This window comes from Hyperolius riggenbachi, chromosome 7 (genome assembly GCF_040937935.1).
Source record: "Hyperolius riggenbachi isolate aHypRig1 chromosome 7, aHypRig1.pri, whole genome shotgun sequence".
In the NCBI taxonomy this organism is placed as follows: Eukaryota; Metazoa; Chordata; class Amphibia; order Anura; family Hyperoliidae; genus Hyperolius; species Hyperolius riggenbachi.
This window is the reverse complement of record NC_090652.1, coordinates 251,220,621-251,242,049: the sequence shown is the minus strand read 5'-3', so window position 1 is coordinate 251,242,049 and position 21,429 is coordinate 251,220,621. Positions and strand designations below refer to the sequence as shown.

Below are 21,429 nucleotides of genomic sequence, written 5' to 3'. Positions count from 1 at the left end.
CTGAACTGACCTTTTGACTTAGCCTATGGTTGCCTACTGCCTGCCATGACCATGGCTTGTAATCCTGGCTGTGGTGTGCTGCCAGTCTTGACTCCAGCTTATGATCCCATCTGTGCCTTTCTACAGCCATCCCTGTAGTCTGTGACCTTGCTCTTTCTTCTCCACATTGCAGTATCACTTGTTCTCTCCCACAAATGGTGAGGCAGTCTTAGGGAACACTACGTAGTGGCTACTTGCGACAAGGTTGACCATAACCCAGTGGGGGAAGTGGCCCATTGCAACCCATATGGGATGCTCTGGTGAAAGCCAGTAGTTGCTTAGACCTTAGGACCATGTCCTGATAGAGCCCACTCAAATCACTAGTGGCAGAGTCAGCACCACCAGTGAAAGTATTAGATTATCAATCAGCCATGATGGAATTTTGATGAAGATCAGTCTCCTATTGACCAGTTCTGCAAGCAAAGTTTAAGATAGCTGCCCAAGCGGTACATCAATTACTAGGTCACCTCCAGAACATTTCTGTGCTGTAGGTATTAATTGTAACATTAGCCAGAACCTAAGTTGCCACTCCCAGACCAATTTTCAAGCGACCAGAAAAGTCAGATTGTTTAAAAGCTCACATCTACTGTACTTCGCTCTGCAACCCTAAACATATGCAGATGAAAAGATTAAATAACAAACTGTGATCTCACTACTTAACCTCCTGAGCGATAATCCCGAGCTGAGCTCGGGGTATATCGCGCAGGAGGATTTCTCAGGCCCTGGTGGGCCGATTTGCATAATTTTTTTTTGTTACACGCAGCTAGCACTTTGCTAGCTGTGTGTAACGTCCGATCGCTGCCGCTCGACGCCGATCCGCCGCTACCCACCATGCCGCGCAGCCCCCCCCATCCCCGACCCCTTGCGCAGCCTGGCCAATCAGTGCCAGGCAGCGCTGAGGGGTGAATCGGAACTCCCTCTGACGTCACGACGTCCATGACGTTGGTGACGTCATCCCGCCCCGTCGCCATGGCGACCGGGGAAGCCCAGCAGGAAATCCCATTCTGAACGGGATTTCCTGCTTACTCTGAGCGCCGAAGGCGATCGGAGTGGGTGGGGGGATGCCGCTGCGCTGCGGCTATCATGTAGCAAGCCCTCGGCTCGCTACATGATTTAAAAAATAAAAAATTTAAAAAAATTGTGCTGCGCCACCTCCTGGGCGATATAATTGTATCGCCCAGAGGGTTAAGGAGTGGCACAAGTCTGGGCTCTATGACTTCTTGAACAATGGCATTAAGCTCTGTCCTTGTCTGCTGCATTCATTGAACTTTACTACAACTTGCGTAGCACTGCTACAGCTGAGTCATCATTTTAATCACTTTGACAAGGACATGCCCAGTAGATGAATGCATGGAGTAGTGACACACAGTTTAATGATGTTGCTTTGAAACACCAATTTGGAATTGGATAGTCTGAACAGCAAGCAGAAGGATGAACTGGTACAGATCTGTGTCCCAGATTGCTTAAAATACCAAATTGAGCTATCATTCTAGAAAGCCTAAAGGTTCAGAGAAAGAAAATAAGGAGTGAATGAAGGTCTCTCGTCTGATTTCTGCAGCTCCAGTACCTAGCTACAGTAAGTCTCCTCTTCACCAGCCCCAGATATTTCAGAGCCTGTTTAGTTATTTAGTTTGGCCTTGTGGTCTCCTCCTCCACTTCCCATCCCCGCCCTTGTAAAATTTACACAATTTAAATGGTTTTCATCTGTTCTTGTAGTTGTAGATATATTCACAAAGATGACCCTCTTCATACCTAGAAACTGAATATGAAAGTCAATGTTCATCTCTACAGAGTACATTCTGACACTGAGTCTAAGCGTGGTGTTCAGCCCACTTCAAAATTTCTGCTGAAAGTCTCAAATGCCTTTGTCCATCTGAGAAGCTTTGTTCAAGATCGATCAATTTCTGTTATAAGAAAAAGTCAACCAGGTGGCTTTTAATGCAAAGACAGACAAAGCTTCCGAGCTTACTCTGCCCAATTCCCTCTGGGTACCTTGATCCATCCAGCGTTTCATCCTTTCGTTTGCCAGTCCCCAATTCCTTTTTTTATCCAGTTAGAAAGTAATGAACAGAGATTAAGAAAATAATTCTCAATGCAATGGTAGAAACAGTAGGAGAGCACTTCAATATTTAAGCAAATTGAAGCATTTTCAGAGCTGAGAAGAAGTCTTTGGAGCTTCACCAAAATATTAACACCCCCAAGATGACTGGGCTGCTCATTGTGTTCACCCAGAGAAACCCACTCTGAAGGCTGCTATTGAATGGGGGAGGGGGGTTACAGGGTCATACTTACCATTCTCTTATGTAGCATCCACATAATCTTCTGCTCTCACACACTTCCATCCCCAGAAGGTGGCCTTTCAACCCTTGCCAGATACTTTGGTGAAGATCAGTAGTCAGTTAGACCCTGTGCCCAAACCCAGCCACTAGTGGCAGAGTCAACAGCAAATGTAGAAGTTATAATTATACCAGCATTTATGACTCTCCCTGAGCAACACCCCCACTGCTTTACCTTCCCATGTACTGAACTGATTGTCTCAAGACTACACATCTTGCCACTTATGGTATCTAGTCTTGCTGACCAGGAAGCCAAAAAGGCATTCAGAATTTTTCTAGTGTATATAAAGTTCTGCAATACTCTTTCCTCCATGGAGTTTGTATTGACCTGGGTAACTTGATCTACATACTTGCCCTGTTAAGGGATTCATAAAATAGTAAAAGTAGATGATCACCACAGTTGTTAGTCAAGTAGCAATTTTCTTAAACAAAGGATGCAGTGACATTTTCCATATTCCTCTTCCTTTGGGTATGCTTTAAAGCACAATGTATACATATTTGCACCAGCTTTTAGTCAGCTAAGACGTCCAGGTGTACTGCCTCTGACTTTGAAGCATGAGGTCATGAGTTTGACTCCCAGGTCAGGAAAAAAAAGGAAAATTAATATATATTTGCATACTTGTATTTGCTTTGTCATGCTGATCCTGCACAAGAGCACCATGCAGATGCTTATCACGACTTTTGCTGTCTTTAGGGACTATGTGAGGATGTAATCAGTGCAGACCTATAACATTAACACTCCTCTGGTTACCAACCATAACAAAGGTGAACACCTGCAGATATACTAGCATAAACTATACTAATACATTTCTTATATAATTATTCTGAGCATGTTTTATTGGTTATTGCAAATGCAAATATGCATGAACATTTTTATGTTAATATAATATATAATAAAATATAAATCAATATATTTCAAAAGCCTATGAGTAGTAGAAAAAAAATCTGTTTATTATGCAAAAAAGAAAACCCATAAAATAAAGTAACCAAAATGCATTTTTATGATTTTTCTTCCCCCATGTAAATGGAATGAATAAAGAACTAAATGTTCACTTGAATGCACCTGATAAAGGCCTAAATTATACTCTCTTTTCTCTCTGGATATTAGCCCTGACCTTACATGCTTTAGAACCATTGTAAAATGTTGAATAATAAGGAAGATTAAAAGGTAGCAAAGTGTATTCCCATTGTTAGTGTGCTTCGAATTACAGGTCTAAAACTTGCCATTTTCTTTTCAGTCTGAGCTCACAAAGCAACAGAATTATTTCAAAATTGAGTTGAAAATGCTTGAGGATGAATTACTGACACGCCTATCGGCAGCAGAAAGTAATTTCCTGGGGGACACACTCCTGGTGGAGAAACTGGAAACCACCAAACACACAGCAGCCGAGATAGAAATGAAGGTAAGTGAAGCATTGTGTCGCTCTGAAAATATACAGCAGGATGTTATGGATCAAAGACAATCCAATATCACGTAATGAGAATATTTTGTCAACAATATATTGTCCTCAAATTTCGACACTTTCTTTTCTCTCTGGTCTTCTCTCACACTCTCCTTTTTTTGCGGTTTAATTAAGACCACACATTTGTATTATTTTTCTAAGAGGCTGCACACACTTGTCCTTGCATTCAATGCGTTTGATTTTCTGCACGCACAATTCTGTTTGCAGGTTTTTTTTCATTCTTTTTTTGAACTAACATTCGTGGGGTTTTTTTGTTGTTGCAATTTTTATCCTTTTTTGAAATAACATTCATGTGCTTCTCCTGCAATTTTTATATGCATGTGTATGCCAAAGTTTGCATTGCGATTTTTCTGTGAATACCAATGAAGTTTATTTACATGAGAAATACAATATATATTTGTACCTGAAAAGGAAAAAAAACAGCATAGCCCCCCCCCCCTCTCTTTATTAACCCCTTATTCAACTGTGCAGTTTGCGGGACAAAGAAGAAAACACAGCCAGTAAATGGTGGGGCTCTGCCGTTGGCTTGATTTCTACCAATGGGGAGAACCTTGCAGGGGTAGAGGTGGCAAATCACCTTTTGTCCCAATACAATAGCCTCCCTCTCCTCAGGTGCCTAGGAGGTGGTGTGAGTAATAAAATGGGTTCTTATTGTTTCATTTGGTCACTAAATAGGCTAAAGAAGGGGAACAACAAAACAAGCATCTCCAGAGTTTTAAAGAGCTAAAAGGAGCAATGTTTTAACCCCCCACCTATTTACATGAAAAGTTAAAAATAAAACATCCACAAGATAACATCCAAAATATATTTTAATGATACAAACACATTGATATTTTATTTAAACAAACTGAGCCAATCATCCTCATCTATATTCTAGTATTCTTTACTAGTATATTCATTTGTGTCTTCTTTTCTCCACTTCTTTAGTTTTTCACATGCTTGACTCGAAAATATCACCCTGTCACATCCGTGTCAGCAGCACTTTTTTTGGGGGGGGGGGATTATGCAGGGTTTGCAGGAGCTAATTAAAACAATGGCATGTGATTATAGGCTATTGGATTTTAGCTTGGTCCAGGGGCGTAACAATAGACCTTGCCAGGGATGCAGCCGCAGGGAGGCCCAGAAGCCACTGGCGGCCTCGTCCTGAGAGACTGACAACTAAGGGCAAGAAGAGAAAAAGCTTTCTGCTCTCTGCACAATTGTTCTAATGACTGCATCTGCTTAACCACTGATAAGGAATCATACAACGTTTTGCAGACAAAGATTTGTAGACAGTCCCTATTCAGTGTTCAGCAGGCTCTTGTGTACAGCTCTTTTCTACCACCAGCCTTTTTACCCCTCCCCAAGTTCTGTGTCCTGTAGTGATGCTTGAGGAGTCTGGGCACGGAGTGAAAAAGCTTTCTATTCTCTGCAGGTTTGAGGTTTGGCGGGAGGGGGCCCCATCCAAAGTTTCGCAGGGGGGGGCCCAGTGATTTCTAGTTACGCCCCTGGTTTGGTCACTATGTTCCGGATTCACATGTACACCACACTTCAGCAGCATTCAGCATTAAACTTGCAGAGAGGGTCAGGGGGAGTTCACATACTTGCACTTCACATGGAGCCATACTTGCTCCTTTCACAAGGAAGAAGTGTCAGAGTCACATGTCACACACTGTGTGAAGCATAAGTAAGTGAACTCCCCCTGTCCGTGTCCGCAGGTTCAGTGCTGAAGTGTGGTATTAGGATGAATTTGGAAAGATGTTCAGAACTGGAACATCAACATCCGTATAGTTTGCATATACAGTTTAAGTATGAGAATATATAGTCTTTAGCATCTCTGCAGTAAGTTGGCTTCTCTCCTTCCTGCCCTCTTTCCAACCCCCCCCCCCCCCTTCCTTCCCACACACACACACAACTTTCAAACACCTATGTAAACCACTTCAAGTTTCAACATAAACAGTATCAGGTACCGCCAACTTCCGCATGTGCCGTATCAATCTAATCCTTGCAGAAGTGCTTGGATTTTTTTCCTTTTGCGATGACACATATCCAGCATCACACCGACAAATTAGCGTTATTTTTGGACTTCGAATAGGACTAATTTTGATGCATGAGCCTAATTATATTCTCGGGTTAATTAGAACAATCTTTCCCACAAGGAAAAAGTAACATGTAACTTGAAAGAAATGTATTATCAAAAATTAAGAGGCATAGAAAGACGCACAATCATCCCTGATTAAAATCATACATCGGGGGACCCTGAGTTACGATGTTAAATCACTGCAAACCTTGTTGACAATTTCAAGTTACCATAATTATGTTGATTTAACCTACAAATATGGTGTATATCTCTACAACTGTTGATATGTATCTCCTTTTACTTATCCTCAATGTTAACTTGTGTTTTAAAGCAGAGAGAGCCCTTCCACATAGCACTTCCCTCAGCGTTATCGAGGTCTGCAGTAAAATTGAAATTGACTGGGTAGCTGATGTTTTTATAAGCAGAGAGGAAGTTCTGAGTTTAGTTCAACTTTAATTCTATTTATCTCTCCATGGGGTCAATTCATTAAAGCAGCAGCACGAATTAAAAACAACTTGCGAGCACTACGCATGGTTGTGCTGCATAGCGTGTGTTCCTTCGTTAAAGGGAACCAGAGATGAACCTGAACCTTGAAAATGAAAAAGATGTTATACATACCTGGGGCTTCCTCCAGCCCCATACTCTCTGATCGATCCCATGCCGCCATCCTCCTTTGCCCGCATCTACGAGAACCGGGTCCTGTCTCTGACATCATCGGAGCCAGCTACGCAGGAGAAGTGCGCCCTCTACGTATCTCTCCAGCGGCTACTGCAGAGATACGCAAACATCGCACTTCCCTTACACTTAGACTGGCTCCGACTGACGGAACAGCGGGGAGTCGGTTCTCTTAGCTGCGGGCAGCGGAGGACTGTGGCGTGGGATCGATCAGAGCGTATGGGGCTGGAGGAAGCCACAGGTATGTATAAAATCTTTTTCATTTTCATCTATGGTTCCCTTTAACCATAACTCCCAACTTTTTGAGATGAGAAAAAGGGACACTTAAGCCACGCCCCTGCCACACCCCTGGCAATGCCCTCGCCACGCCTCTAGTCACGCATACCATAAAGATTTCATAAGAAACATATGTTGTTTTATAATTCAAACCACACTGGTCCTTTCTATCCTGGTTCATTTTCCTTCATATTAACATTTTAAAATTAGTAATATATCAATTTAAAGGTTGGGAAGAAAGTTTAGAGTCAATCAAACACATTTTTAGTATAGAAATATATATATTTACCTAGAAAGAGGGACAAAGTCCTGAAAGAGGGACAAATGAGGAGTAAAGAGGGACAGGGCTCCCAAAGAGGGACTGTCCCTCCGAAAAAGGGACAGTTGGGAGCTATGCTTTAACTGCTGAGCACCGTGAAGTATCACGATTGCGATACTTCACTAGCGCAACCGCTACTACACTAATTATAGTAGTAGTGGCTGCACTAGTGAAGAGTCGCAGCCGCGATACTTCACAGCGTGCGGCAGTTAAAGGAGCATGCATAAGTAAGTAAACAGCATGCATAACTAAGGAAGGCACGCTGCGCAGCACGACCGCACGTCTAGCTCACAAGTTTGTTTAACTCGCACTGCTGCTTTCATGAATCGGCCCCTCTTATTCAATTCATTTTTTCTCTTAAGTTTTCACTTACATTATATTTTTACACCCTAACAATAAAAAGCAAGAAAATAACAATTTTGCCAGTACTTTTTCATTTACCTTTTGGTACTTTTTCAACTGCAGAATGCTGAAGAATTGTTTTAGGGCCTGTTTCCACTGCACGCAGATTGGATGCAGAATGGATGCAGAAAAACTGACTCCAATGAAAGCCTATAAGCCTGTTTCCACTAAACACAGTTTTTCTGATGCAGATTTTCCCATAAGCATTCATTGGAGTCAGTTTTTCTGCATCCATTCTGCATCCTATCTGCGTGCAGTGGAAACAGACCCTTAGACAGGAGATGAAAAATTATCTCCTAGGAGAAAACTTAGGAGAAAAAGTGAATTGCATATGGACCACTATCTGTTTACCTCATCTCTTTGTAAAGCGAGACAATGCAAGAGAAGTATTACGAATCAACTCGATTGCTTGAAAAAAACAAACATTTATGTAATTCTATTGCACTTCCCGGAACGTTGCAATAGATACACCGATTTAGTTGTAAACAGAGATTTCATTGCAAGATCAACCAAGTACAGCTATGTCCATCTTTACTTGCAGCACCTTAAAGAAAACTTGAAGCGAACGGTATATGGAGGCTGCCATATTTATTTTCTTTTTAGCAATACCATTTACCTGGCTATCCTGCTGATCCTCTGCCTCTAATACTTTTAGCCATAGCCCCTGAACAAGCATGCAGCAAATCAGGTGTTTCTGATATTATTGTCAAATCTGACACGATTAGCTGCATACTTGTTTCTGGTGTATCAGACACTACTGCAGCCAAATAAATTAGCAGGGCTGTCTGGTAACTGCACTGGTATTGTTTAAAAGGAAATAAATATGGCAGACTCCAAGTACCTCTCACTTCAGGTTCTCTTTAAAGCCAGTGGTTACCTATTTAAAAATCAAAAAGTCAGATACTCACCTAATGAGAGGGAAGGCTCGGTCCTAATGAGCCTTCCCTCTCCTCTCCCGGTGCCCTCGGTGCTGCGCTGGCTCCCCCGTTTGCGTCCGCCGCCGCAGGGACTTCGGGAGCACTCGGGCTTCCGAAGACGGGCCGCTCCATACTACGCACGCGCGAGTGCGTCATAGAGGGCGCTTGCGCATGCGTAGTATGGAGCGGCCCGTCTTCGGGAGCCCGAGTGCTCTCGAAGGCTTCCGAAAGCTCCCTTCGGCTGCGGAAGGTTCAGTATTTGACCGAACTGGTCGAATACTGTCACGGGGGATCCTGCGCGGGACCGGGCACCGGGAGAGGAGAGGGAAGGCTCATTAGGACCGAGCCTTCCCTCTCCTTAGGTGAGTATCTGACTTTTTGATTTTTATAATGGTAAACATTCACTTTAACTGATCAGCTATTGCTCTGAAATGTTCAGTCTAAATATCTAACAAAGAGAAGCAGGTAAAGATATGCAATAAAATATGCTAAAGCGCATATAGTTCATCTGAAGGTTGTTTTTTTTGCACAGCAATACTGAACCTTCAGGTTAACAGAGCATGATGTGATTTATTGTGGCCTTTTTCCTCTGTATGTTCCTCCAGCACCCGCGTGGCTCCGTCTCCCAGCTTCCCAGTGCGCGATGCAAACAAAGTTAGCTGCTGCTTGTTATTCAGTCACTGTTTGCTGCTTGACCTTCACTTTTCAGGCTGTTCAGAGCTCCAGCACATCTATTTGCAGAGGTTAGCGAGCAACGAAGGAACGAAATTAACACCATTTATACTGTTCCTGAATATTTCTGGAGCCAATTATGCACATTCCTCTAGACTTATGAGCGTGAAATACGATTTCTAATATTCATAACATTGCAATGAATATTTCTGTCTGGCTTTGTGCACACAAGTTAGTGCTTCGTACAGCATGGCACGATATTCCAGGGTTCATCCAGGAAAACGATGAAGAGTTGGGATGCAACGCCTCTTGTAGCTGCTACAATCTTCCCCCGATTAAAGTGGACCTGAACTCTTGCTCAGGACAGAAGGAATACATAGAGAAATGCACCTTGAATGTATTTAGAGTTTAGCCTGCCTAATTCCCCCTCATTTGTGTCTAATCACAAGTAATCTGATCTCCCTGTGTCACATGCGACACACACAAGCAATAGAATACAGCAATACATGCATGCAGCTACATTTGAGTCGTCAGCAGGTGCTCGTCAGCCAATCAGGATGCACTGTCATACACCCTTTACCTGCCATACCACATCTAGCAGCCATTAGCATTCAGGTGGGAGGCTTCAGTTGGACGCAAATCGCAAGATTGCGTCGCTAGCAGGACCGCCCCGTGCAGGCATCCCTCCCACAGGGGTCCCTCCCTAACCGCTCACCTGTCCGCCATGTCCTAGAGCTGAAACAAAACATTTAAAAACACACGATTGGTTCGCACGATGGCCAGGGGCCCCAGACCTCTCTCACTGGCCGGGGCCCCAAGGCCAATGCGCGATACCTGGAGGGGAGTGCAGGTGGGCCTGGACCTCTCACACCCAGGCTAGGACCTCTCACATCCAGAAAACCCACCAACACTGCCTCCATACTGAATGCTAAATTCGACACACACAAGCAATAGAATACAGCAATACATGCATGCAGCTACATTTGAGTCGTCAGCAGGTGCTCTTCAGCCAATCAGGATGCACTGTCATACACCCTTTACCTGCCATACCACATCTAGCAGCCATTAGCATTCACATGACTGCCACAGCAGATAAGGCAGATAAGCCCATTTGAAAGCACAGGCTGTAAACAATATGTCTGCTTCCATGAATCAGGAAGTAGAAACTGTGCAATGTTATTTTAGGATTTGTATCAGCTGTAACAAATACATGTTTTTGTTGAAAGGTTATTATGCTGTTGTGTATTTTTTAAAGCAGAGAGTTGTTCTGAGTTCAGGTCCACTTTAAAGAAAAAGGAATGTTTAATAAAAGCCCTTTGAAGTAATAATTTAGGGGGTCTAGTAGTCCCCCTAAAACAGTGAGCTAAAATGTTAAAGTTCATGGAGGCAGCAAGTGTACCCTTTCCTGATGGGCTGACAGATGTACAAATTGCTGTTGGTCACACTGGTCCTTAGTCAATTCCCTTTACGCCTACGTTTTCTCCTAGGTCAGGGGTGTCCAAACTTTTTAGGCCAAGGGCCATATCACCATTCTTGAAAGTGCTAAGGGGCCAAAATAGCAAAATGAAACACAATGTTTGCTTTTTGCCGTAAGGTACACTGTGCCTGTGATATTTCATCAAATAAAACATTTCCACAGGAAATAACCCATATGCCTTATGCAGCTAGCATGTTCCTCAGTGGGTGTTACAGCTACAGTGGTGACTGAAAACCTTCAGGCGTGCAAAGGGGGAGGCAGAGTGATGATACAAGATGGTCCCTGCTTGTGGCACCACAGCTATGGCCTACAGGCCCCATGGAAGTAATGGCTGTAGAGAGCTTCTGGGGCCACCACAAAAGGCTTGGTGGACTGCATTTGGCCCCCGGGCCGGACTTTGGACATGCCTATACTAGGTGATATTTTCAAACCTAATCAATGCAGTGCCTTAAGGACACCAGCAAGCAAGAAAGTAACTGTACTCAGAATTTTGACAGTCATATTTCACCTATTTGTTGGTACTTTTCCAAATACAAAGTGCTGTAAAGTTATTTTAACAGAAGATTAAAAAATTATCTTCTAGGAGATAAAGTGAATTGAATAAGGGCCATTTTATTTGTGGTCACCATCAACAGTCAGAACATTTGCTGCTCCTCCCCATTCTTTTAAAGCCCCAGTTCAGCCTCAGAAGTAAATTTGCATTAATCAGTAATGTACAACGTTTAGTTCCTGGCATGTTTGTGCTTTTTTCAATGAATATACTGAACATTTCTGCCTATTTTCTGACACCCTGCATTCAGTATCTCCTTACTAGTGTTGGGCGAACAGTGTTCGCCACTGTTCGGGTTCTGCAGAACATCACCCTGTTCGGGTGATGTTCGAGTTCGGCCGAACACCTGACGGTGCTCGGCCAAACCGTTCGGCCACATGGCCGAACTAAGAGCGCATGGCCGAACGTTCCCCGAACGTTCGGCTAGCGCTGTGATTGGCCGAACGGGTCACGTGGTTCGGGCCCGAACGCGCTCTGATTGGCCGAACGGTCACGTGGTTCGGGTAAATAAATACCCGAACCACGTCATATCTCCGCCATTTGTCTGTGGGTTTAGCTTTGGGTAGGCAGGCAGGGTAGTTCGCTCTCCAGCCACGCTAGCCAGGGTCCCCCCCAGTCATTGTGTGTCGCTGCTGGGAACAGTAGTACACCGCTCGCTCAGCCACACTATATATAGCATTGTTTACTGCCACTGTGTACCTCGCTCAGCCACGCTATATATATAGCATTGTGTTTTCTGACACTCTGTGTACACGGCTTAGCCTGACTAATATAGCATTGTGTGTACTGCCACTGTGCACCTCGCTCAGCCACGCTATATATAGCATTGTGTGTACTGCCACTGTGCACCTCGCTCAGCCACGCTATATATAGCATTGTGTGTACTGCCACTGTGCACCTCGCTCAGCCACGCTATATATATAGCATTGTGTTTTCTGACACTCTGTGTACACGGCTTAGCCTGACTAATATAGCATTGTGTGTACTGCCACTGTGCACCTCGCTCAGCCACGCTATATATAGCATTGTGTGTCTTGCCACTGTGCACTTCGCTCAGCCACGCTATATATAGCATTGTGTGTACTGCCACTGTGCACCTCGCTCAGCCACGCTATATATAGCATTGTGTGTACTGCCACTGTGCACCTCGCTCAGCCACGCTATATATATAGCATTGTGTTTTGTGACACTCTGTGTACACGGCTTAGCCTGACTAATATAGCATTGTGTGTACTGCCACTGTGCACCTCGCTCAGCCACGCTATATATAGCATTGTGTGTACTGCCACTGTGCACCTCGCTCAGCCACGCTATATATAGCATTGTGTGTACTGCCACTGTGCACCTCGCTCAGCCACGCTATATATAGCATTGTGTTTTCTGACACTCTGTGTACACGGCTTAGCCTGACTAATATAGCATTGTGTGTACTGCCACTGTGCACCTCGCTCAGCCACACTATATATAGCATTGTGTTTTCTGACACTCTGTGTACACGGCTTAGCCTGGCTCTATAGCATTGTGTGTACTGCCACTGTGCACCTCGCTCAGCCACGCTATATATAGCATTGTGTTTACTGCCACTCTGTGTACACCGCTCAGCCAGACTATATACCGTTGTTTACTGACACTCTGTGTACACCGCTCAGCCAGACTATATACCATTGTTTACTGACACTCTGTGTACACGGTTCAGCCTGACTATAAAGCATTGTGTGTACTGCCACTGTGCACCTCGCTCAGCCACGCTATATATAGCATTGTGTTTTCTGACACTCTGTGTACACGGCTTAGCCAGACTATATAGCATTGTGTGTACTGCCACTCTGTGTACACCGCTCAGCCAGACTATATAGCATTGTGTTTACTTCCACTCTGTGTCTGCTGGGCCTGGGAACAGTAGTACACCGCTCACCCGCCACTGTATAGCATTGTGCTCTGTGTCGCTGCTGGGAATAGTTTTACTGTATAGCATTTCTGTACTGCCACTGTACTGCTGCCAGTCAGCGTGTACTGTAAGGATAAGTGAAATGAGGAAGAAATCCGGTGAAAGAGGAAGGGGCAAGGGAAGAGGTGTTTCCCCTGACGGTTCACGTACAGGCCACAGGGGAGCACCCAAGAAAACCCACTCAATACCGCCCATGTTGTCCAGGACAACAACCCTCACAAATCCAAAAGAACAGGACCAGATAATTACTTGGATGACCTCTCAAGCGTCCAGCAGTGGGTTAAGCAGCACCAGCACATCACGCACGAGGTCCGAGTCCTCAGCCAGTTACAAGGAGCCAGTGGGCACAAAGCTGACACAACCGGCAGCGACACCACGCACACAACTGCCAGATAACCAGTCCTATGAATTACCTCAGGACACAATGGGGTATTCGCAGGAGCTATTCCCAGCCCAACAAACTTCCACCTATGAAAGGTCAATGGAGGAACAGCCAGAAATGTTGTGCCCGGATTCACAACCATTAACTGTGGGAAATGCACCGCGCACTGAAATACAAGGCGAGTCCGAGGAGGACTCGGAAACCCAAATCCCAGAGCAAGTTGGGCAGGAGGGGTTGCAATTGCAGGAGGTCGGCCGACAAGATCTGGAAGACGACGTTGGAGTGAGCTGCGCAGAGGTTGTTCTGGGGAGCTCTACTCCACGGCGGCAGCCCCCCACAATGACATATGACGAGTTTGAGGAGATGGAAGAGGAGGGTATGGACAATGTGGACAGAGACCCAGATTTTATTTGTGAACGAGAACATCGCCGTCGTAGCAGCAGCACAGATGAGTCTGTTGAAGAACCCACTGCTGCACGAGTTCGCCTTGTGCCACAAGGTAGGCGGCGCGCAATTTCAGGCACCACAAGCGTGGAAGTTAGAGTGAGAGGCAAAAGAGGAGGAAACAGAAATCGCCAGCAAGGAGGCAGGTGCTCCAAAGTCTGGGCTTTCTTTGAAGACTGCACTGAGGATGTTACCATGGCGATTTGCAAGGTGTGCAAGACTCGCCTGAGCAGGGGGAAAAGTATTAACAACCTCTCCACCACCAGCATGAGCCGCCACATGCTATCCAAACATCCCACTCTGTGGGCAAACGCGGCAGGACAGGGTACCAGCAACACTGCCTCCCTTGGGTTCACCAGACTCACCACCAGACCCGCCTCAGCAGCAGCAGTAGCCCAGCCATTGCGTGGTTCACAACATTCACAAACATCAGACGACGCTGACACTGTCACTTTCCGGAGTAGTGCTCTTGAGGTCTCCCAGTGTTCATCAAACACAACAACCAACAGCCCTTCCGTGTGCAGCGCTACGGTTCAGTTGTCTGTGTCGGAGATGTTTGAGCGCAAGAGGAAATTGCCAGCAAATGACCCCCGGGCCGTGGCAGTAACAGCCAGCATAGCCAAGCTTCTGGCCTGCGAAATGCTGCTATATCGAGTGGTGGAGACAAACAGCTTCAAGGGCATGATGTCAGTGGCCATCCCACGTTACGTGGTTCCCAGCCGCTACCACTTTGCGCGCTCTGCAGTGCCTGAGTTGCATGAGCACGTGGTCAGCAAAATAACCCGAAGCTTGAAGAATGCCGTTGCCTGCAAGGTTCACCTCACCACTGACACTTGGAAGAGTGCGTTCGGCCAGGGTCGATACATCTCCCTTACCGCGCACTGGGTGAACCTTGTGGAGCCTGGCAGCGATTCCTCACCTGCTACGGCGCGGGTGTTGCCCACGCCGCAAACAGCTGCACCGCCGTCCCTCCCACTGGATAACAACAGCAGCACCTACCTCTCTGACTCCTTCTCCTCCAACGCATCTCAAAGCTGTACCTCATCCGGAAACGCTAACCCAGCAGCAGTAGGATCGTGGAAGCAGTGCAGCACAGCTGTTGGCATGCGTCAGCAAGCGTTGCTGAAGCTGATCTGCCTTGGGGATAAGCAGCACACAGGGGAGGAAATTTGGAAGGGAATAAAGGAACAGACGGATTTGTGGCTGGCACCGCTGGACTTGAAACCGGGCATGGTTGTGTGTGATAATGGGAGTAATCTCATTCGCGCTTTAAGGTTGGCTAAGCTGACACACATCCCTTGCCTGGCGCACGTGATGAACCTAGTAGTTCAGCGGTTCCTGAGGACATACCCAGGCGTGGCCGATCTTCTGTTGAAGGTGCGTCGAGTGGCCAAACATTGTAGAAATTCCAGTACTGCTTCGGGGGCACTCGCCAAGATGCAGGAGCGCTTCAATCTCCCCCACCATCGCTTGCTGTGTGATGTCCCTACGCGCTGGAATTCTACGCTGCACATGCTAGCACGCTTTTGTGAGCAGAAGAGTGCAGTGGTCCAGTACATGACGGCGCAGTACCGAGGCGCATCCGGACAGCTGCCAAGCTTCTGTGGATCCGATTGGGCCAACATGTTGGACCTCTGCCAAGTCCTCCAAAATTTTGAGCAATCCACGTTGCTTGTGAGCAGTGACAACTCTTCAGTCAGCATTACCATACCACTGCTGTGTTTACTGAAGAGGTCAATGTTGAAAATCAAGGAAACAGCTGTCATGATGCAACTGGGGAAATCTGAAGGAGAAAACGATCAGCGTGATGGTACCAACATCAGGCCATCCGCCTCAGGGAACGCTGGCCCCAGCAGCTATGACGAAGAAGAGGAGGAGGAACAGCTGGAGTTGGAGCAGGAATTTCATGCCACCACTGACGAGGGCCAGAGCGGTGCACGTTGGACTTCCACAATTCAACGCGAATGGTCAGCAGAAGCAGACCAGGAGGAAGGTGACGACTATGATGCATCACAACAACTATCACAACGCTCACAAGAGGATGATGAGGATTCTGGTAGGACTCTGGCACACATGGCTCAATTCATGCTAGACTGCATTGAACGTGACCCACGCATTGTGCGCATTCTGGACAACACCAATTACTGGGTTTATACCCTTCTGGATCCACGGTACAAACACAATGTTCCAAAACTGCTTGAAGAAAGAGTCAGACAGGTCAAAATGGAAGAATACCAGCAGGCCCTTGTGGAGACTTTAGAGAGGAGATTGACATCCTCCCCCTCCTCTAGCCAGTTGTACGCAGACAGACTGACTTCCGCAAACCCAGGACGACCAGGAGGGCAGCAAACAACGCAAGCCGCAGCTAGTGCCCAAAAGGGAACGGTATCGGCAGTGTCCTTGGAGTGGGAAAATTTTCTGACACCCATGCAGCAGCAGCCCACTGAACAGCAAGCGTGCAGATCCACCTCCAACACCAATCGCCTGGAGAAGATGGTCAAGGACTACATGTCAGATGACGTAGCTGTGTCGAACAATCCATCTGCACCCTTCAACTATTGGGTATCAAAGCTAGACACCTGGCACGAACTGGCAATGTACGCAATAGAGGTGCTGGCTTGCCCGGCAGCCAGCGTTATGTCGGAACGTTGTTTCAGTGCTGCCGGAGGCATCATCACAGATCGGCGTATCCGCCTCTCCACAGAAAATGCAGACCGTCTGACTCAAATTAAAATGAATCAATCCTGGATTGGAAATGACTACGCAACACTCCAGGACCCCAACCAAGTAACATGACCAATGAACATCTGGGATGGTGTAGCATTTCCGGTCCCTGTTTATTGAACCTCTCATCTGTATTACATTTATGACTGCATGGCGGCAAAAAGCATTGCTGCTATATCCGCACGCTTTTTGTCCTCATGCAAGGCCTAGTTTGTTGTGTCTCAAAAACCGTGGCCTTCTCCTCCTGCGCCTGCTCCTGTTCCATCACGTCTGCTGCTGCTGGGTTAGCGTTGCCGCGTGGTCCCTGTTTATTGAACCACTTATCTTTATTACATTTATGACTGCATGGCGGTACAAAGCATGCTATCCGCACGCTTCTTGCCCTCATGCAAGGCCTGGGTTGTTGTGTCTCACAAAGCGTGGCCTTCTCCTCCTGCGCCTGCTCCTGTTCCATCACGTCTGCTGCTGCTGGGTTAGCGTTGCCGCGTGGTCCCTGTTTATTGAACCACTTATCTTTATTACATTTATGACTGCATGGCGGTACAAAGCATGCTATCCGCACGCTTCTTGCCCTCATGCAAGGCCTGGGTTGTTGTGTCTCACAAAGCGTGGCCTTCTCCTCCTGCGCCTCCTCCTGTTCCATCACGTGTGCTGCTGCTGGGTTAGCGTTACCGGTCCCTTTTCCTGGAACCTCTTATATGTATTACATTTATGACTGCATGCCGACAAAAAACATGTTACCTGTGCAAAGAAAACAGACATTTCCCGCATTTAAAAGACAGTTTTCCCTTTGAAACTTTAAAATCGATTTTCTCAAAAACTATAAGCTCTTTTTGCTAATTTTTTTTCCTCTTGTACCCACTCCCAAGGTGCACATACCCTGTAAATTTGGGGTATGTAGCATGTAAGGAGGCTTTACAAACCACAAAAGTTCGGGTCCCCATTGACTTCCATTATGTTCGGAGTTCGGGTCGAACACCCGAACATCGCGGCCATGTTCGGCCTGTTCGGCCCGAACCCGAACATCTAGATGTTCGCCCAACACTACTCCTTACGGCTGTGATAATGGACGTTTCTTCCCCAGCACAAAGCAGATCACCTTACCCTGCTCACCTTATCCCACTGGAGAGATTAAATGATTGTAGATAGCACTGCAACCTTCTAAAAGCCAAGGTTATGGGGCGTGGCGCGGCATGCTTCCGGCCAGACGCATGTGAGCTAAGCTCTGCTCTGCTTCAGCCCTTTTCTGCCGGGGATGTGATCCAGCTGTCCCGCTACTACCTAAACTTCATCCTGCCCTCATCCCCCCAACTCAGTGCATGCCGGGGAGAAGTAAGACGCAAGCCCGCAGCTCGGAAGGCCCTCTTATGAGCTACTTTCTCCGGGCCCAACCTAAGATGGCGTCCTCACAACATGGCTCCAGGCGCTCTAACCGCTCATCGCCCCAGAGACACTCTTCTTCTCACTCCTGCAGCCCGGAACAACTCGGTCTCACCAAGCGCGACCTCGAAGACGCCCTGGACCGCACCTACAACAGATTTGTAGGTAAGCTGCAAACTGAGCTCCGTAAAACCACCGAGCCCCTCTCCCACGAGATAGCTGAGATCGGGGCCCGCGCTGGCGTACTTGAGACAAAACACGACGAGCTTTGTAAAGCTCACAAGCTGCTTGCGGCTGAGCATGACACCCTCAAATCCGAGGTAAGCTCTATGCATCTCCATATGGGGGACTTGGACAATCGCAATAGGCGCAGCAATTTGCGTCTCCGGGGTCTCCTGGAGTCCTATACCGATCTAAGGCCTACCAATTACTAAGGTGTTTGCTGACCTTCTCTCTGATGTGGAGGAAGAAACCTTTGTATTTGACCGGATACACCGAGCCTTACGGGCCAAGCCTCCTGAGAATAAGCCCCCCAGAGATGTGGGGATGTGCTTTAAAGATTTTATTTTGAAAGAACGGGTCCTGCAGGCCGCATGCAAGGCTACCGAAATTTCGTTTGAAGGTTTTAAGTTGCAGCTATACCCTGATGTTTCTCCCGTGACTTTAGATAAACGCCGAGAAATGAAAGCCATCACGAAAGTGCTTATAGCAGCCAAAATGCAGTATCGATGGGGATTCCCCTTTAAACTTATCATTTCACAAGATGGCTTAGTGCTTACTGCTACTACTCCAGCCGAAGGGGTTACATTATTGGAGAAGCTGGGCTTGCAACCTCCCTCCATACCGATTCCTCAACGGCGCCAGAGTGTCTCTCCGATCTGGTCTCAACCTTCGGCCTCTAAGTCTCCTAGAGCAGTGGTTCCCAACCTTTTTGGAGTCGTGACACATCAAACCAAACTTTCAGCTCTCCGTGACACGTAGACTAAATGCGTGTAATGAGAGACAGCGTTTCCCCACTAAATGCACATAAGAGACAGCGTTTCACCAGTAAATGCAGGTAATGTCAGACAGCCTTTCACCAGTAAATGCACGTAATGAGAGACAGCGTTTCCCCAGTAAATGCACATAATAAGAGACAGCTTTTCACCAGTAAATGCACATAAGAGACAGCTTTTCACCAGTAAATGCACATAATAAGAGACCTCTTTTCACCAGTAAATGCACATAATGACAAACAGCCAGTTGTCCCCAGTATATGTAGCCAGGGATATATGTGCCCAGTATATGTAGCCAGGGATATATGTGCCCAGTATATGTAGCCAGGGATATATGTGCCCAGTATAAGTAGCCAGGGATATATGTGCCCAGTATATGTAGGCAGAGGTATATGTGCCCAGTATATGTAGCCAGGGGTTCATGTGCCCAGTATATGTAGGCAGAGGTATATGTGCCCAGTATATGTAGGCAGGGGTATATGTGCCCAGTATATGTAGCCAGGGGTATATGTGCCCAGTATATGTAGGCAGGGGTATATGTGCCCAGGATATGTACCCAGGGGTATATGTCCCCAGTATATGTAGCCAGGGGTATATGTGCCCAGTATATGTAGGCAGGGGTATATGTGCCCAGTATATTTAGGCAGGGGTATATGTCCCCAGTATATGTAGGCAGGTGTATATGTCCCCAGTATATGTAGGCAGGTGTATATGTCCCCAGTATATGTAGGCAGGGGTACATGTCCCCAGTATATGTAGCCAGAGGTATATGTCCCCAGTATATGTAGTCAGGGGTATGTGTGCCCAGTATATGTAGGCAGGGGTATATGTGCCCAGTATATGTAGGCAGGGGTATATGTCCCCAGTATATGTAGGCAGGTGTATATGTCCCCAGTATATGTAGGCAGGTGTATATGTCCCCAGTATATGTAGGCAGGGGTACATGTCCCCAGTATATGTAGCCAGAGGTATATGTCCCCAGCATATGTAGTCAGGGGTATGTGTCCCCAGTATATGTAGGCAGGGGTATATGTCCCCAGTATATGTAGCCAGGTGTATATGTCCCCAGTATATGTAGGCAGGTGTATATGTCCCCGGTATATGTCCCCAGTATATGTAGCCAGAGGTATATGTCCCCAGTATATGTAGTCAGGGGTATGTGTGCCCAGTATATGTAGGCAGAGGTATATGTGCCCAGTATATGTAGCCAGGGGTATATGTGCCCAGTATATGTAGCCAGGGGTATATGTGCCCAGTATATGTAGGCAGGGGTATATGTGCCCAGGATATGTACCCAGGGGTATATGTCCCCAGTATATGTAGCCAGGGGTATATGTGCCCAGTATATGTAGGCAGGGGTATATGTGCCCAGTATATTTAGGCAGGGGTATATGTCCCCAGTATATGTAGGCAGGTGTATATGTCCCCAGTATATGTAGGCAGGTGTATATGTCCCCAGTATATGTAGGCAGGGGTACATGTCGCCAGTATATGTAGCCAGAGGTATATGTCCCCAGTATATGTAGTCAGGGGTATGTGTGCCCAGTATATGTAGGCAGGGGTATATGTGCCCAGTATATGTAGGCAGGGGTATATGTCCCCAGTATATGTAGGCAGGTGTATATGTCCCCAGTATATGTAGGCAGGGGTACATGTCCCCAGTATATGTAGCCAGAGGTATATGTCCCCAGTATATGTAGTCAGGGGTATGTGTCCCCAGTATATGTAGGCAGGGGTATATGTCCCCAGTATATGTAGCCAGGGGTATATGTCCCCAGTATATGTAGCCAGGGGTATATGTGCCCAGTATATGTAGGCAGGGGTATATGTGCCTAGTATATGTAGGCAGGGGTATATGTCCCCAGTATATGTAGTCAGGAGTATATGTCCCCAGTATATGTAATCAGGAGTATATGTCCCCAGTATATGTAGGCAGGGGTATATGTCCCCAGTATATGTAGGCAGGTGTATATGTCCCCAGTATATGTAGGCAGGGGTATATGTCCCCAGTATATGTAGGCAGGTGTATATGTCCCCAGTATATGTAGGCAGGTGTATATGTCCCCGGTATATGTCCCCAGTATATGTAGCCAGAGGTATATGGCCCCAGTATATGTAGCCAGGGGTATATGTCCCCAGTACAGTATATGTAGCCAGAGGTATATGTCCCCAGTATATGTAGGCAGGGGTATATGTCCCCAGTATATGTAGGCAGGTGTATATGTCCCCAGTATATGTAGGCAGGTGTATATGTCCCCGGTATATGTCCCCAGTATATGTAGCCAGAGGTATATGTCCCCAGTATATGTAGCCAGAGGTATATGTCCCCAGTATATGTATTCAGGGGTATGTGTGCCCAGTATATGTAGGC

At 46.5% G+C, this 21,429-nt stretch overlaps 1 protein-coding gene across 4 annotated transcripts in view; it reads left to right on the top strand.

Moving 5' to 3' along the window:
• Nucleotides 1-21,429, top strand: part of LOC137524955 (dynein axonemal heavy chain 11-like) — a 378,600-nt gene that overhangs the window by 220,740 nt on the left and 136,431 nt on the right. For all 4 annotated transcript variants that reach the window (XM_068245507.1, XM_068245505.1, XM_068245508.1 and 1 more), the window contains one exon: nt 3,614-3,778. In XM_068245507.1, coding sequence (XP_068101608.1) covers nt 3,614-3,778 — 165 coding nt within the window. The remainder of the gene's footprint in view (nt 1-3,613; nt 3,779-21,429) is intronic.